Source organism: Myripristis murdjan, chromosome 15, assembly GCF_902150065.1.
Source record: "Myripristis murdjan chromosome 15, fMyrMur1.1, whole genome shotgun sequence".
Lineage (NCBI taxonomy): Eukaryota > Metazoa > Chordata > Actinopteri > Holocentriformes > Holocentridae > Myripristis > Myripristis murdjan.
Window position 1 is genome coordinate 32,927,218 of NC_043994.1, and position 17,639 is coordinate 32,944,856.

At 50.4% G+C, this 17,639-nt stretch overlaps 2 protein-coding genes across 7 annotated transcripts; one reads left to right on the forward strand and one right to left on the reverse strand.

Annotated features, from left to right (window-relative positions):
* Positions 1-233: 233 nt before the first annotated feature.
* Positions 234-5,476, reverse strand: yipf3 (Yip1 domain family, member 3). The gene is made up of 9 exons (XM_030071286.1): positions 5,209-5,476; positions 4,029-4,238; positions 3,536-3,642; positions 3,325-3,370; positions 2,989-3,081; positions 2,153-2,284; positions 1,848-1,961; positions 1,632-1,755; positions 234-1,248 (listed from the first exon to the last, which is right to left on the reverse strand). The coding sequence occupies exons 1-9, from the start codon at positions 5,278-5,280 to the stop codon at positions 1,142-1,144; spliced, it is 1,005 nt and encodes a 334-aa protein (XP_029927146.1). The 5' UTR covers positions 5,281-5,476; the 3' UTR covers positions 234-1,141.
* Positions 5,477-6,096: 620 nt separating this feature from the next.
* ncoa4 (nuclear receptor coactivator 4) lies at positions 6,097-17,194 on the forward strand. Of its 6 annotated transcripts, none has more exons than XM_030071246.1 (11): positions 6,097-6,242; positions 11,250-11,370; positions 13,422-13,562; positions 14,002-14,090; positions 14,222-14,330; positions 14,420-14,521; positions 14,925-15,047; positions 15,184-15,909; positions 15,991-16,275; positions 16,401-16,493; positions 16,598-17,194. In XM_030071246.1, the coding sequence occupies exons 1-11, from the start codon at positions 6,184-6,186 to the stop codon at positions 16,601-16,603; spliced, it is 1,854 nt and encodes a 617-aa protein (XP_029927106.1). In that variant the 5' UTR covers positions 6,097-6,183; the 3' UTR covers positions 16,604-17,194. The 6 variants fall into 6 exon arrangements, with proteins under 6 accessions (XP_029927106.1, XP_029927107.1, XP_029927108.1 ...); XM_030071247.1 differs by having other exon boundaries at positions 14,423-14,521; XM_030071248.1 differs by having other exon boundaries at positions 6,098-6,242; positions 14,420-14,509.
* Positions 17,195-17,639: the final 445 nt, after the last annotated feature.

Sequence of the window (17,639 nt, forward strand, 5' to 3'; positions counted from 1 at the left end):
CGCCTCTGCTCTGTGACGTCACCAAAACCACTTTTTAAAAAATTTAATCCATTTTAAAAGCCGATCAGTGACATTTTTCAAAATAAAAGTCGTGCCATGTTGGTGCAGGCACTTTCCTGTGGGAATCGAACCCTCCACCCTGGCAGTGCTGGTGCCTTGCTCTCCTGATGTTTGACCTGTGAACCCTCAGCACCACGTGACCACAGGAGCCAATCAAATAAAGACATCAGACACAGAGCTCAGCTGCTTTATTCACCTTCAGCAGGTCCACAAACACAACAGAGACACAGAGAACATACAGAACCCCCCGCGCAGGCGTGCTGACATCACGGTGTGGCGACGTCAGGGTGTGCTGACGTCAGGGCGTGCTGACGTCAGGGCGTGCTGACATCACGGTGTGGCGATGTCAGGGCGTGCTGACGTCAGGGCGTGCTGACGTCAGGGCGTGCTGACATCACGGTGTGGCGACGTCAGGGCGTGCTGACATCACGGTGTGGCGACGTCACGGCGTGCTGACGTCACGGCGTGCTGACGTCACGGCGCGCTGACGTCACAGCGCGCTGACGTCAGCACGCCGTGACGTCAGGCGCCGCCTGCAGCCGCGTCACTCGTCCTCTGGGTGGAAGCCTTTGACCCTCTCAGACTGACAGGGAGTTCGTGTGAACGCCGCGGGCCGAGCGGCGCCGAGCGGCACGAGGGAAAGCTTCCAGGAAAAGGAGCTGGAAATTAGCCGCAGAAGAAGAACGAGAAAGAAAGGAATGACATGAACATAATAATAATAAACATAATAATAATAATACGATAAGAAATGATAAAAAAAAAAAGAGCAGGGAAACGTCCACAAAGCTTTGCTGGCTCATTTTCAGGTCATTTTCTTGTTTGTTGGATTTTTATTTTGACGTTTTTTTGTTGGCTGATAAATTTCAGGTGCGTTCAGTTTCCTGCTCGCAGCTTTTTGTCATTTCCTGCTGATTTCAGGCTCGTGTCCCATTCAGCTGCTCCTCTTTATCGTCAGCGCAGTGTGTGTGTGTGTGTGTGTGAGAGAGCGTGTGTGAGTGTTTGTGTGTGTGTGTGTGTGTGTGTGTGTGTGTGTGTGTGTGTGTGTGTGTGTGAGTGTGTGTGTGTGTGTGTGTGAGAGTGTTCATTGGCTCTTCACTGTAGCGTTGACAACAACAGGCAGCTTCAGCACGTCTCGGGCCACCCGCTGCATGGCGGCCATGTTGGAGCCTTCCAGTGAGTCCAGCAGACCTGAAACAACAACACCTGTGAGCTGACCTCACCTGTGAGCTAACTTCACCTGTGAGCTGACCTCACCTGTGAGCTGACCTCACCTGTGAGCTGACCTCACCTGTGAGCTGACCTCACCTGTGAGCTGACCTCACCTGTGAGCTGACCTCACCTGTTAGCAGCAGCTAGTTAATCAGCAGCAGCTAGCTAGCACTATAGTAGCAGTACTGTGCACTTGTTAGCATTAGCAGCATGCTAACTGAAGCTCAGATTTGCTGAAAGACTCTCTTTGATCTCTGATCTTGTGAAACTGAGTTTGGAGCAAAAGCTTTTATTGTGAAGGGCTGACCAAAAGCAGCAGCAGAGTGTGATGCCGGAGGCAGCTTTTATTGTGAAGGGCTCACCCTCGACGATCTGGTGGTAGTTGAAGTGCAGGTAGAGCAGGAAGAGCATGTGCAGCAGGGCCAGGCTGCCGCACAGCAGCAGGCGAGGAGTCTGACCCACCGTCCGCGACAGCAGCGCCGCCACCTGGTGGACGGCAGGAGCACGCCGGGTTTGTTTTTTTAAAATCTTTATTTAGAGTCACGAACAAAGACAAGAACAGGAAGTGCAGCTCTCACCATGCGCAGCGTGGAGAGCCCGCCCACCAGCAGCCACAGCGCGTAGAACAGGAAGTGGAAGTGGATGTTGTAGGTGATGAAGAGGACGATGCAGTGACCGAAGAGCCCGTAACCCTGAGGGGGGAGGGGGCGGAGTTAGAGCACTGACACACACACACACACACACACACACACCAAGGATGTATGGGCATGTCAGGTCTGTTTGGGGTATGTTGGGTGTGGGCGTGGCATGTCAGGTGTGGGTGTGTCGGGTGTGGGCGTGGCCTGCCGGGTGTGGGCGTGGCCTGCGGGGCGTGTGGACTGACCAGCAGCGACAGCATCTGCAGCATGGTGATCTGGGCGTTGACCAGGTACGCCAGGAAGTAGATGAAGGACGAGACGCCGAGCCAGTAGCCGAAACAGGTTCCGATGGCGGTTCCCATCAGCGTTCCCTCCCTCTGCGGCACACAGGTCAACATGAGCCCCGCCCACTCTCACACACACACACACACCGAGCGCCGCCCACGAGGGGGCGGCTGTCGCCAAGGCAACAAGAACCGTGACGCCAGGAGCCAGAGTGAGGGGCGCGGCGGCGCTCAGCTCAGACTGTCTGAGAAAATCCCAATCTGGGATCAGTGAGGTAATCTGTGGATTGATCTATGGATTACACAGGGAGCCCTGACGCTGCGTTCCAGTGAACTCGGAAGTTGGAAGACTCAGAGTCGGGACGTCCCAGCGGCCAGCTCGCTGCATTCCAGGTGTGTGTACCTGCTGACTGAACTGTCTGCACCTGCAGGAGCAACAGGCCACGCCCCTCTGTGCAAACAGCTGGTTATATTTTTACATAAGCTCAATTTCCTATTTCTGTATTTACTGTAAAAGCACATATTTTAATAATTTCACTTATGCTTATAAATACATTTTTCTCTTGAGAATTTGAGCGACTGCACCTGAATCAGTTTCCCCTCGGGGTCAGAGGTCAGAGGTCAGGGGTCAGAGGTCAGCTCAGTGTCTCTGACACACTGACTCTGAGCTCCACAGCTTCTGCACTTTTTGTTTGTCCAACTTCTCAGTGCAAAGGAACGCAGCGTTACAGGCCCATCACAGCAAGGGTTTCTGGGTAATGTAGTCCCATGTGTCAGGACGGGGGGCGTGGCCTTACGATGACGGTGCCCGAGGTCTTCATGCCGTGCAGCAGGATGGCCACCAGCGTGAACACCAGCATCATGGGGCCGTACAGCTCGCCTGCGATCTTCTGCACAGGAGACACAGGATCAGCACACACACACACACACACACACACACACACACACACACACACACACACACACACACACACACACACACACACACACACACAGCTGAGTGCTGGCTGCAGATGAAATTATTCTCTTGTGCTTCATAAACCGGACAGACGGGTTCCACTTCCTGTCTCACAGCAGCTCCGCCCCTCAGCCCAACCCTCCCTGCGTGTGCAGGTGTGTGGTGACAGACTCACCTGGGGGAAGTTGATCATGCGGACGGGGATCATGGACTCGATCAGCCTGAGAACAGGAAGAGAACACAAGATAGATAGATAGGTATACTTTACTGATCCCAGACTGGGAAATTCAAAGCCTGAGAACAGGAAGTGACGTCAGAGCGGGGCGTGGCCATGCGGCGGGGCGTGGCCGTGCGGCGCGGCGTGGCCGTGCGGCGCGGCGTCCTACCTGCTCCTGACCTGCACCGGCTCCACGTCAAAGTACGGCCGCAGGATGTCGATGTTGGCATACAGGTTGAAGGCTTTAGACGCCTGCCGCTTCCCCGCCTGCCACACCTGGACACACACACACACACACACACACACACACACACCGTGTTCACTTCATACTGCAGTGGTTTCCGTGGTGACCCCAGCAGCAGCCAGGTGTGCTGTCACACCTGTCCACCACCTGCTGCTTTCACATGACAGTTTTCTTCTCACTAACCCTTTGTTGTTGTTGTTTATTTCACTGCGTGTGCAAAGACACGCTCACATTTAAAAATATTAAACTGACCTCAACGTTTTCCTGTTTGCATCAATTACAACACATGCGTTGCTACGGCAACGGTCACTGTCTCCTGCTGGCTGTTTGTTGTCATCAGCATCAGCTGCCGGTCTGAGCAGGAGAGCTCCAGGTGAAGCCCTGACCCCTGACCCCTGACCCCGCAGTGTTCGCTCACCTCGTCGGCGACCTGCCTCCCCAGCTGGCCCTTGAGGCCCTTCATGCCCAGGAACTCTCCGTCGTCAGCGGCGTCGTCCTCGGTGGCGGCGGCCTCGGCGGCCACCTCCTCCTCCTCCTTCATGCGCTGGTGCATCTCGCCCATGTCCTCGAAGCTGGAGCCCGACGTGTCGTCCATGTTCTCCATGTCGATGACGGCCGAGCCGCCGCCCTGCGGCACAGAGCGCCACGCTCAGCGGCTTGTGTGCACACTGAAACATCCCTGAAGCAGGGAGCCCCGTGGGGCCCCGCAGGGCCCCACGGGGCTCCACGGGGCCACGCGGGGCTCCACGGGGCTCCACGGGGCTCCACGGGGCCCCGTGTGGCTCCACGCTTCAGGGATGTTTCATTTGCAGATACACTTTCAGGACACACATGAATATTAGGAACGTAAAGCTGAAGTGTTTGCTGCAAAGTGCAGTAAAGCCCTTCTATATGTACTTTATTTGAGAACCTCCGATTAATTGGAGAATTTACTATGAGTAGCAGTTTGTGGCAGTATTATTGTACTGACGAGGGTTAATGTATCGTTTAAAAACAATTATAAAGTATTGATTTGTTTGTTTACAAAACTTCAAAGTAAATGAGAAGCTATTTTATGTTTGGCTTTTTTCTTTCTTATTGGACCGAAAATGAACCGAGCACCACTACAGCCCGAATGAATACCACCAGAACCTGTCTGTCTGTCTGCCTGTCTGTCTGTCTGCCTGCCTGCCTGTCTGTCTGTCTGCCTGTCTGTCTGCCTGTCTGCCTGCCTGTCTGCCTGTCTGTCTGTCTGCAGGGCGGCAGCCGGCAGGTACCTGGCTGACACCAACAGGAAGGAGCTCTGCCGGTGCTCAGGTGTGTTTTAACTCACCGGATGTGTGGAATGTACCTTTTCCTTCACATTTAGCTTTAAATGAGTCACCAAAGGCGCTTTGAAGCAGCGTCCTGCCCGAACCCTAACCCTCTAACCCTGCCCTGCTGATTAGCATCACACGGCTAGCTCTGTTTACTAGCAGAAACATCAACACGCCGGGAGCGTTAGCATGCAGAGCTCTGTGTGCTAACACACACACACACACACACACACACACACACACACACACACACACACACACACACACACACACACACGTTAGCCCGTTAGCCTGTTAGCTCACCTGGATGAGGTGCTCGTCGAAGCCGCCCCACGGTTCCGTGTTCGTGTTTTTGTTCCCGGCGGCTGCAGACATTTTCCCCGCAGCGCGTGACCGACACTCACCGTGACACTCAGCTGCACTTCCGTTCGATCACGGAGGAACTGATCAATAACCGATAATCATCGCAGAAAATAACACAAAAGCAAATGTTTAGGTCCTAAAATTTTGCATCTGATCAGCGAACTGCGTCAGTCTCCACGCACGCGGTGACGTCATGCGTAATTCGTCGACGTGGAACCGAAAACCTCGCGAGAATTCAATTGAAATGTAACATTGTGGATTTTATTCTCATTCCCCCGTTAGAGCAGCAGGTGAGGAGAAGGGGAGGCTTTTTTTTTTTTTTTCTTTTTTTTTTTTTTTTTAATCAAATTCAGAAAAGTGTTCGAGGTGTGAGGAAGGGAAGGAGAGAGGAGACTGTGATGACTAGATTAAGGTTGGGGCATTGTGCACTGAACAAAACATTGAAGGTGTGTGTGTGACAGGTGTGTGTGTGTGTGTGTGTGTGCGCGTGCGCGTGCGCGTGCGCGTGTGTGAGGGATGTGAGGAAGGCTCAGTGGAGCCTGTAGTCTTGAGGTGTCAGAAATATGAGCTGCAGAGAGGTGATGAGGAATAAGATGAGGGACTTAGGGATGCAGAATCTGACATTAAAAGTAAAAGTATTGTTGAGTATGGAGAGGAGAGAGCAGGTTAGGATACTGATGGCTTTCTTAAGGGATACAGGTGTTTATTATAGAATCTGATGGGTAAGCAGGGGTAGGGTCTAGGTGGCAGTTTGTTACATGGGTAGGACATTAATAGTAGGATAAGGTTTTTTTTGTTGTTGTTTTTTTTTTTGCACAAGTGTATAATATTGTGTCTGTTGAGAGTTAGTCTGTAAGTCTATTGTCTGATCCACATTCCGGAATAGTGGATGGCGGTAAAGCACCGATAAGCTCGATGCCAACCGCCGTAAAACAAGAAGAAGAAGAAGAAGAAGAAGAAGAGAAGCGCAGCAGGTGAGGAAAAGCAGGCAACAGGCTGAGCAACGCTGGAACTTCGTAAAATTCATTTACAAAACATTTTATTTCAAGTGATAATATTTAATGTGAGTGTTCCAGTGATCGAGTGGTTTAATGTTTCTCCAAAAGACAAGTACATTTTTAAATAGAAGTTCGGTCATGAACACTGCAAACAGCATCATAAAGTGAAAAGGCACCACAGCAAAAACAGTGCAGAGTAACAGGAGCAGGCCAGGACGCTACCAGGCTTTTTGCATCCTCTGCCTCGTTTTATTTGGATCAGAACTTTTCAAACAGGGAATTCTTTTAACTTTGTTGGATTCCAGTGTAGTCCGTTTACTCTGTAGCAGTTTAGCCATTTTTTTTTTAAAAAAAGAGGCATTTATTCTTATTTATTCAAATATTTATTGAGTGCAAAGAATGGTACAAAACGTTCACCCACAATACAAATATATGTGCAGCTACATAATATTTACATAAGAGGAATATTAATAATTGTAAAGGAATAACAACAATTACACTGATGATTAAAAAATAAAATAAAATAAACATAAAACCAGTTCAACCTACGCTCTCCTCTTCCGCCACCAGGGGGCAGTCTCGGACTCTGTAGCCAAACGGGATGTTGCCGTGAAGTCGCGCGAGACTTTCCATCCCGCGGTGTTAGCCTTTTTTCTTATCGTGACATTGAGTAGCAGTGAAACCCGGCGTCGCTCGACGGGCTGCCTCATTTTGTTTTCGCTTCCAATCGAACCGGATTATTGATGACATCAAAGTCGAAAGTGCAGAACAAGGGGACGCGGTGAGTTTGACGCCGGCGGCTGTTTTACACCGAGAAGCTCCCGGCTAGCTAGCACCGCTAACCGGCCTGATGTTAGCCACCGAGGCTAACTGCTAGCCTCCGTTAGCACAATGTGTTTATTTCAGATTAAAGGTTTATTTCAGATTAAAATCACCAGGTTCTGTTTGTTGTTGGACGATTATTATGTTAGAGTTGGTTAAAATTGATGTCGTGGTGAAAAATGTGACCAGGACCCACCAGCGGCCCTCAGCTGTTCCTCACCGGCCCAATAATACCGAGTTAAGAAGCGATGTTAAATATATATGTGTGTAGTTTCACTAAATTATGACCCTGAGCTGCTTCCTCTGTCGGCAGATGTCAGTTTTAAAGTGTTACGTCTCACCTCCGGTACATGTTAGAGGAAGCTTCTCAAAAGTTCACACAGGAATTTGGTAATTTGCTGTTTCCTGCTTGACAGACTTAACTGACAGACTTATAATAATCTTCATGATGTATTTTAATGTAATCTGTATAATTCGGCATACATCTAAACCACCAAGCAGCCCTTTCCCTCTGACATGTCCCCTCTCCGGTGTGGCTGTGTGTCCCAGGCCAGCCCCGGGGCCCGAGGCCGTGACACGCCGAGCCGCTGGCTGGGATCAGCTATAATTTACCAGGAGACCAGTGAGATTCAGGAAATGTCTGAGTGAAAGCACCGGCTGTGAACTTGAGCCGGTTAACCCGTTTTACAAATAAACGTGTTTTTCTGACGGAGCTCGGTGTGACCTTCAGGTGCAGCGGGACGTCCCGGGCCTGGTTCTCGAGTTCACCGTTAATTTCGACTAAACGGTCGATCAGGGTTTCTGCTGTACTAACATTTGGACCTCAGCCAGGTTCGGGGATAATCTATAATCGATAAGTGTGTGTGGTATGCTGTCGGCCGTGCCCCCTGCGCAGGCCCCGTGTGTGTGTACGTGCAGACTGCTCGGTCGGTGGTGGAGGAGGCGGCGGGGCTTCCTGGTTGTTCTGGCTCACATTCAGGGAAGAAAACATCAGGATCTTTTGTTTGAGGGGAAACTCGGAGAGAGGAGCTGCATTTTACTGTGAAAGCTGAGCAACATGAGGTAGGAGGAGCGCCTGGCCCTGAATCCGTAACAACTGCAGGAATAACAAGAGCGTTTCACCGGTAACGCTACCAAGTTAAACACCTAGTTAATTAATGGGTTCCGTGGCTGACAGGAAATAATTTACATAAGAATAATTATATGATACGCATTTATCAAGTAAAAATACCGAACCTGAGCTGGCCGAAGCCACTGCAGCTAAAACTGAGTCAGGTTAGGCTGTCAGACCAAGATCACTGCAGGCATTTGTCAGTCTTGTTTACAGTTAATAGAAGAAATGATTAATCAATATATTGGGGAAAAATAACTGATCGATCGCCAGTGGAGGTCATGGTTGGTTGCAGCCCCGCTGCCAGCTGCTCTGTCAGATTAACAGTGTGAGGGGTAGAGATGCAGTTTGGACAGGAACATAAGAGAGGAAACAGAATTTTAAAAAGTGAAAACTGCCAGAATGATTGAAGTGAGTGAAGGTTGTTTATCTCACAGCTGACATTATAATGACACTGACAAGGTTATTATTGTTCCAGTTCGCTTCATTTAAGATAAGGGGAAAAAGTGCAAATTACCTAAATATGTTTGGATGCACATCATATTATCCTTTGACCAATGAGAAAATGAAATAGTTATTGCTCTGATAGAAAAAATCCATCTGATGCCGTGGTTCCTCTGAGGTTCTGTGTCAGGAACAGGGTTCTGCAGGGTTAGGTGCATTATGTTTAATATGCTGAGCTTTTCTCTTGAAGCTGCCTGCCAGCCCTGTGACACAGAAAACCCCCTGATCCCGACCACATTCACCTGATTTCTCACAAACAACAAAGGCAACAAGCAACTTAACAACAAATGAGCCCCCCCACACACACACACATCTATATATATATCTATCTATATCTATGTCTATATGTGTACATAGATATATAGATATAGATATGCACACACACAATGTAGTTTTCTGGACACTTCCTTGTAGTTTTTTTTTTTTTTTTTCTAATTTCTAATAATTCTCTGTCTGTGTGTGTCTATGACATTTCCATGTCATTTTCTTGTGACCTTTAACTCATTTCTTGCTAATTTTTGGGTCATTTCTTGCTAAGCTGCTTGTTGCCTTCATTCTCCATGTTTTTGACAGAAATCAAGCCAATTTGCTCAGGTTTCTAAGGGTTAACTGCGTGTGAAATGTGTCTAAACTGAAGAAAAAATGCAGTTTACAGAAATGGACATTGACAGTGGGAAAATAAAAAGTTTGCCTTGACCGGTGTGTTCAGGAAGAAGGTATCAGGTCAGTGTTGATAAGGGGTGTAGGCCGGGTCCCAGACCAGCTCTGGTCTCTTTATCTGCTCTGCAGTTTGAACACTGAGGCTTATCAGCACAACAACAAGCCTGTTCAGGCACATGCTGACGCTGTGTGTTCACAGGAATGACTACACACTGCAGCTGTGTGTGCACTGTGGAGTTCAAACACACACACACACACACACACTGATCAGCTGGGAGCAGACATGTTGTCAGTGTTAAAGAACGTCTGAGAACAGAAAACAACTCGGGAATCAGTGAACCGCTGAGCCGAATGTCTCTGACAAACCACCAACGACGACGACGCAGAAACAGCAAAATCCAGCAAAAACAACAACAAACAGATTCTAGACGCAGAAAAAGGAGCATGTCCAGCTGGAGGTGACACTCCCAAACTGGTCCAGTGGACAGACACGCTGATCCTCACACAGTTTAATAAAGTCATGATGCGTGTCGCAGCGCCCGGCGCCGCTGAAGCCAGGACGTTCCTGAAATCCTTGTCATTCCAGAAGGCCAGGAGAGCTGAACAGGAAGTTGAATTGTGGGAACTGGTGCCCCTGGATGCCACCTGAAAGAACTCTCTGCCTTTTGTGTTCTTGTCTTTCTGATCCTCAGTGCAGTGGGTGTGTGGGTGTGTGTGCATGGTGGCTTATGAACCATCAAACCAGAAATCCTTGACCTGATTCCAGAGACAAAAAGTCAGTGTGATTATCATTATTATCATTGTTATGAAGGTTATGAAGATTTCCCTGGCCTGTCACATGGCTGTGTGTGTGCAGGTTGTGGTTCCTCGCTGTGTTCTGCTGTTCTTCCCCCTGACAGGAGCACAGATCAGTTCAGGGGACTTTCTGGATGTTTCTCAGTCAGATGTCCAGGTTGGGGTGGCGTCACCACAGCAGGACACAACATGACATTAAAACGTTAAAATAAATGTGAGCTGACAGTAAAGCAGCGGTCCACCTGTTTTACTAGTGAAGATTACATCAGAACTGAAGAGTTTTAACAGCAGAACCTCACCTTCAAACCAAACTGAGACCCTGTGTGTGTGTGTGTGTGTGTGTGTGTGAGTGTGTGTGTGAGAGAGCTGCAGGTGTTTTTGCTGGTTTTTCCATGTTGCAGTTTCACTTCCAGTAAAACTTTGTATATTTGGATCAGGCATCGATCAGTTATCTGCCCTGGTTGATTATCGGGGCGGGTATTTAGATTTTTTTAATAATCCTGTCAGAATTTTGATTTACATGATGACTGATATGAAAACCATGAAACACCTGCCTTAAGGACAGAAGGGCTCCGTTTCTGTTCCAGCGGTATTGGATTTCAAGGCATTCAGACGAGCATTTAAACTCAAGCATCACAGTAAATAGGTCATGTTAATCATTATAAAAATAATACTGGTGGATACTAGTGAAGCCCCAGTACAACAGGGCAGTCAGTCAGGTGACTGCCCACCTCCACACACACACACACACACACACACACACACACACACAAACCACAGCTGTGTGTGCTTGCTGACTCACATCAGCCTTTTTGTTCTGAACAGATGAGGAAGCTTCAGTGTCAGACCACAGAAAACCAAAAAGGTGTGATGAAGTCTGAGCCCATTAATGGCTGCTCAATATATCAACATCATACTGACATACCCAATACCCAATTTTTTTCTCAGAGTATGAGACAGTATTGAGGCGTGCTCTGCTGAGGTGTGACCGTCTGCTGTTTTAGTTCCTGCAGGAGAAACAGCCTCGGCCGTCTGATTCCACTGTTTGTCTGTTTTGTTGTGACTCACTTTGACTCCCTGTGTCTTGTCAGGATGCCGGCGGAGGCGGCGGCGGCCGGGCTGCAGCAGTGCCGGCTGGCTCAGGATCAGCTGCAGGAGGCGATCGGCAGCGTGACGAAGGCAGAGCAGCAGCTCCGAGAAAACTGCCGCGAGGTGAGGACCGTTCAAATCTATTCAAATTATATCTATGAAATAACCAAATGAATGTTCATCTCTCTTCAGTCCTGACTCTGACACCCCAGGCAGGGAGGGACAAGCACACAAACACACAAAGAAAATCCCAGAAAATACACTACTCACAAAAAGTTAGGGATATTTGGCTTTTGGGTGAAATTTATGGAAAATATAAAAAGTTCATGCTACAGTGATATTATATAATGAAAGTAGGGCATTTAAGTAGAAGCATACACTGGTGATTTCCTCATCTCAATTTCTTGAAACAAAAGCCAACAACAGTGGTGGATATACCACAACAAAAAATGTCAGTGTCAATAACTTGTCATGTGCCCTTGAGCATCAATTACAGCTTGACAGCGACGTCTCCTGCTGTTCACAAGTCGACTTATTGTCTGCTGAGGCATGGCATCCCACTCTTCTTGAAGGGCGGCCCTCAGGACATTGAGGTTCTGGGGTACAGAGCTCCGAGCCTCTACACGGCCACTCAGCTGATCCCATAGGTTTTCTATGGGATTCAGGTCTGAGAAAGTGCAGGCCACTCCATCTGAGGTACCCCAGTCTCCAGCAGCCGTTCCCTAATGATACGACCTCGATGAGCTGGAGCATCAAACACCTGATGTGAATTTTGCCGTTAAACTCCTTGTTAGAGAACAGCAACTTGTGCAAAAAGTACTGAAACACTGAACAGTTGGACATGTGCATTCAAAAGTTTACAGAAGGTCACATTAAGTTCACCTGGAAAGGTTATAATGCATTTTAGGTTCATCCTGAAATTTCACCCGAAAGCTGAACATCCCTAACTTTTTGTGAGTAGTGTAGATATATTTATATATATATATGATATATGATAAAAAAAAAATGATACATTTAAAGTTCAGAATAGTGATGCTGGATCAGATTTGCTGTGTGCCGGCTACATTCAGACGCCTTACGTAAGCATTTCAACTTTTCCTGATTTTGCTGAGGACCCTGAAGAGCCCTGGGTCTAGCTCCCTTTATAAGGTGACTTGAAAGCTGAAGCTCCTGAGGCTGAGCAGCGTGAAGGAGCAGAACGCTCTCTCCCACTCACATCAACACACTAGGGCAGCCTCTATCATCTGGACCGTTGCTATGGTACTGGGCTCGTTTGTGTGCAGAGTCACAACTTGCTGAAGTGAGGTTTTGCAGAAAGACGCCTGGCCTTTCATCCGGTGTCTATCAGCTGTTTAAAGTCCACAAACACCGGATTCTGTTTCCATTTGCAATAAATTCCAGAGGTGGAGTTCTCTACCAAAAACACTGACCGGCCACAGGAAGTCCACAGCTACACCACTCTAACTTTTAGAAAGAAATTCCAGGTTTGAAAGCTGTGCAGTTTGCTGCTCACCATGTGGCAGCGGCCGTCTGTCTGTGCTGTCTTTTATTTTGAAGGCCTGACTGCACCAAGCAGCCGCAGGTAAAACACCTGACAACAACAACACGACTGGTCACAGATCAGCGGTCTGTGGGTTCTGTTGTGTTCTGTCAGGAAAGAACAAAGAGACAAGAGAGCCTGAGCCAGGCTGCCACAACACACACACACACAAACACACACACACACACACACACACACACGCACACACAGCATTATGGGAGGATCACTCACGTGGTGTGGGTGCTTATTGGACCATAACACCATCACCTGCCGTGTCTTGTGACTGTACAGACATGACCACAGGTAGGTGTGGTCGAGCAAGCATAGAAAACACTGGGGGAGGGAGAGGAAGGGATAGGAGTGTGTGTGTGTGTGTGTGTGTGTGTGTGTGTGTGTGTGTGTGTGTGTGTGTGTGTGTGTGTGTGTGTGTGTGTGTGTGTGTGTGTGTGTGTGTGTGTGTGTGTGTGTGTGTGTGTGTGTGTGTGAGAAGGAGAGGATATAAAGAGTGCAGGAGAGACAGCAGCTCACAGCACATCTGCAGTTCTGCTGTCGTGTCACACAGATGACTGCTCAGCAGGTACAGGTGTGTGTGTGTGTGTGTGTGCCCGCTCTGACCTGTGGCTCCTCCCCTCAGGTGCGTTCGGAGCTGCAGAGCTGTGTGAGCCGCCAGCAGGAGGCGCTGCGCTGCAGGGAGGTGTGGCTGCTGGGTCAGATCGACCTGCTGGAGACGCTGAAGACGGAGACCCTGCAGCAGCAGCTGCACCAGCTGCACTGGGTGGGCTTACTGACTGCTGACTGTTTACTGACTGCTTACTGACTGTTTACTGACTGTTTGCTGACTGCTTACTGACAGCGTACTGACTGTTTACTGACTGCTTACTGTTGACTGACTGCTTACTGACTGTTGGCTGACTGCTTACTGACAGCGTACTGACTGTTGGCTGACTGCTTACTGTTTACTGACTGCTTACTGACTGTGTGTGTAGCAATCTGAACAAGTTGCATCAGCAGTAGCAACAGTACGTGTCACAGTAACCATAGGAACAGTACATACCGCCTCAGCGTGTTGTGTTTGTGGCACTCGGACGACCTGGGAGAGAGAATCACCTGGACCGGCCACCTGCTGACTTTCTCCCCCTCTCTCCCTCTCTCTCTCTCCCCCTCTCTCTCTCTCTCTCTCTCTGTGTGTGTGTGTGTGTGTGTGTCTCGCCCAGCTCCGGGGGCAGTTTGATGTGATGGTCCACCAGCTGGAGAACTCCAACAGCAGCCACCTGACCAACCAGCTGACCAGCTGCATGGACAAGTAAGCACACACACACACACACACACACACACACACACACACACACACACACACACAAAATGCACACTGGTTCAAATTGGTTTGGTTTTCTAAATGACTGTGTGTATGTGTGTGTGTGTGTGTGTGTGTAGGCTGGCGTCTCTCAGTCTGACACCAGAAGAAACTCCAGAGCTGAGCTTCCAGGCCGACACTCGCTCTCTGAGACAGGCCATCACCTCGTTCGGCAGCATCACCTCCCAGGTACACACACACACACACACACACACACACACACACACACACAAAACATTCATTTCTTATGTATAACACTGACACTCTGCTCTGTGTAGCAGACAGAGGGTGTGGCCTGTCAGAGCCCCGCCCCCAGCCCCGCCCACCAGAGAGCCTGGATGCAGAGCTGCCCTGTGACCAAGAGACAGGTGAGCTGTCAGGTGAGCTGTCAGCTGCAAACGTGAAGCAAAGTGTCAGTGAAGAGCAAATGCAGCTTTCTTTTGATTGGTTCTGTGAAATGATGGGAGTTTTCAGAAAGAGCTACAGGCCACGCCCCCCTGAGGTCACATGACCCCTGGTACCACCTGGTGCTTGTGAACAGGAGCTAATCAACCTCACGTTGCTGTTCTCCTCCAGTGTCACCGCAGGCAAAGCTCATGAGTTCCTGTCATTTTCTGATCTGATTTTCCATTTTTGCAGAATTGTGACTTGTCATCACATTTTATTGTTTGTCAGATCAGATTATATTTGTGCTGGTTTCTGAGCTCAGCCTCCTGAGGAAACACAGAAACACCAAGTTCATGCTTCTCAACAACAACAAACGCTGTGTTGTCTCCTCGGCAGAAAATGGAGGCCGGCCCTCTGAGCGACTGGCTGCTGGGGCCCCGCCCCGCCAGCAGCACCCCTATTGGCTACCAGTCCAGCAAGAACCCTCAGGATTGGCTGATGGCACACAGGGAGGTCCAGGTGAGACGCACCTCCTCCTTCAGGTTCCCAAGCAGAAAATGACATGTGTTTACTGATGTGGTCAGAGGTCAGAGGTCATATTAGGTGTGTGTGTGTGTGTGTGTGTGTGTGTGTGTGTGTGTGTGTGTGCGTGCAGGCCTCCTGTCCCGTGCGGGCCTCCTTTGACTTCCTGAAGGCATGGGGTCAGCTCAGGGACTTGGAGGCGTGGCTTCTGCAGGAGAACACACCTGTGGTCCGGGAGAGAGCCGTCAGCAGCTCCTCCTCCTCCTCCTCCTCCTTCTCCATCGAGAAGATCGACGAATCAGAGTTCGTTATGGAGGAGGAGGGGGAGGGGGAGGCCAGCGACCTAAGTGACTGGCTCATCACCCCGGCGACCGGCTCTGAGGAGGCGGAGTCTGATGCGGAGCGGTGGCGGCAGGTGCTGAAACCATTCGAGGAGAGCTGGTCCTGCAGCGACTGGCTGGCGGCGGGACGTCCCGCAACCGACTGCTCCTCCTGCCGCCAGACCAGCCGGGCCCTGGAGATCGAGAACCTGGGTGAGCTCAAGTGCCTGAAGACCCCACCCCCCTCTGGCCCCGCCTCCCCTCAGAGCCCCCCGCCGGCCCCGGCCCCGGCCTCGGCCTCGGCCCTGGAGGCGTGGCTTCAGGCGGCGGTGCCGGTCCAGCAGTCGTGCCGGGCCAACGAGCCGTGCTCCAGCTACGCCCAGTGTGTGTGTGAAGAGAATTGCGGCACCGGGGCGCTGAGCGCCTGGCTGTTGCGGCAGGATGGTCGTGACAAGAACGGCGTCCTCCTCGACAAGAACAGCGTCCCGCTGGCGGCTAAGCCCGGCCCCGCCCTGCACCTCCGGGAGCAGCAGCAGAAGGTACGCCGACTTCCTGTTTCTAAGCTAACAGCTGTTTCTCTGAGGCGGGACACAGTGTCACATGACCTCCTCTCTCCTCAGGTGCAGGCCATCCTGCAGGCCTGGCTGCACCCCGGCAGGAGCCCCGCCCCGCCCCCGCCCCCGCCCTCCCAGAGCCCCGCCCTCTCCGACTGGGTGGCTCCTGAGGAGGAGAAGGCCAGCCGGGAGGAGCACAGCTCCCACTTCAAGCCCTCGGTGTTCCAGGCTCCTCTGGAGCCGGAGCGCTGGGTGGCTCCTGACAGGAGCCGCACCTGTGGCTCGGCAGGTGAGCCCCGCCCACTGCCTGAGGAGGACAAATGGCTGCTGAGGAAGAGGAGCCAGGCTCAGGTGAGGACAGCCAATCAGAACAGGCATGTCATCAAGTTCCTTCACACCTGCACAGCCACCTGTCACTGACTGTGTGTGTGTGTGTGTGTGTGTGTGTGTGTGTGTGTGTGTGTGTGTGTGTGCAGGAGCGGCTGGCCCTGCCCACAGTGTGTGATCTGTTCTCCTGCATGAAGATCGGAGCCGACAAGGACAAGTGGCTTCACAGCGCTCCAGTCCAGGTACCAGACCGGTTCAGACCGGTTCAGACCGGTTCAGAGGCTAAAGTCCTGACTTGAGGCTCCGCCCCCAGGCGGTCTGACTCTGTTAACTCTCTGTGTTCCAGATGTGACTGCAGTGTGTGGTTGCTGGTGTTTCAGTGGGTGGAGCCGCTGGCAGCTGGTCAGCGCTCACCGTCAGCCAATCGCCTTCTCTGCTGCCGCCCGCCAGGCTCTCCTCCAATCAGGATCCAGATCTGATGCTGCCGTCAGGGCGGCGCTTCCTGCTTTCTCAGAATTCTGTGAATTTATTTTCTTGATTCCTAACATTTAGAGTTCCCATGTTAGAATTAGAAGAGCTGGGGGCGGGGTTTAATGTGTGGGTGGGCGGGGTTTAATGTTACATATATGGGGGTGGGGTCAAATGTATGGGTGGGCGGGGTCAAAGATGCTATAAAAATAACAGATATTTATTTTAATCAAGCATATTTTATCATTTTAACTGCCACTTGTTTTTAGGCTGATGTGTTTCCTCTTCCTGCTCGTCCTGTGACATCATCACATCCTGTGACATCATCACGCCGTTAGTTTCTTCACATTTTACTTCCTGTCAGAATCAGAGCTGGTGGTCTGTTGTGTTTTAATTGGTGCTGAGCTGTGATTGGTCAGGGGCTGGGGTGGGAGGAGCTTCTGTCTGTCAATAAAAACAAGTCCAGCTGACTCAGCGCTCTGCTTTCTCTTCCTTCTTCTGTTTCTTTTTTCTCAGCGTCTTGCAGGAAGTGACAAGTCTCACTTCCTGTCTGAGTCAGGAAATAAAACAAACTGAAATGTCAGTGAGTTCAGGAGGAAGTGAATAACACTGATCCTGCTGAGGACCTGGGAGAGGCCACGCTGACTCATGCAAATTGAATAGGAATAAACACACACACACACACACACACACACCCCCCAGACGGTCCAAGTCAGTAAAGTTTATTAAAATGTTGAGCGGGGAGGCGACCAGCCAGAGTCCAGTGACGTCTCCCACGAGCTGGACGGCACACACACACACACACACACAGTGACACACACACAGTGTACATAACGTGTCATATTTCACTTCAGCAGGTGGATTGTGTTTCTGTTTATTATCGACACAGAACACGACATCAGTGATGAGGAAGCTGTTGC

What these genes read in the sequence shown, in the direction of transcription:
- ncoa4 (XM_030071246.1), top strand. Translation starts at nt 6,184, where the DNA reads ATGCCAACCGCCGTAAAACAAGAAGAAGAAGAAGAAGAAGAAGAAGAG. An exon ending in TCCGAGAAAACTGCCGCGAG is followed by an intron (nt 11,371 to 13,421) that starts GTGAGGACCGTT and finishes TCCTCCCCTCAG; the next exon opens with GTGCGTTCGGAGCTGCAGAG. An exon ending in TCGGCAGCATCACCTCCCAG is followed by an intron (nt 14,331 to 14,419) that starts GTACACACACAC and finishes TGCTCTGTGTAG; the next exon opens with CAGACAGAGGGTGTGGCCTG.
- yipf3 (XM_030071286.1), bottom strand. Translation starts at nt 5,280, where the DNA reads ATGTCTGCAGCCGCCGGGAACAAAAACACGAACACGGAACCGTGGGGC. An exon ending in CCGGTGCAGGTCAGGAGCAG is followed by an intron (nt 3,371 to 3,535) that starts GTAGGACGCCGC and finishes TCCTGTTCTCAG; the next exon opens with GCTGATCGAGTCCATGATCC. An exon ending in CTACCACCAGATCGTCGAGG is followed by an intron (nt 1,249 to 1,631) that starts GTGAGCCCTTCA and finishes TTGTTGTTTCAG; the next exon opens with GTCTGCTGGACTCACTGGAA.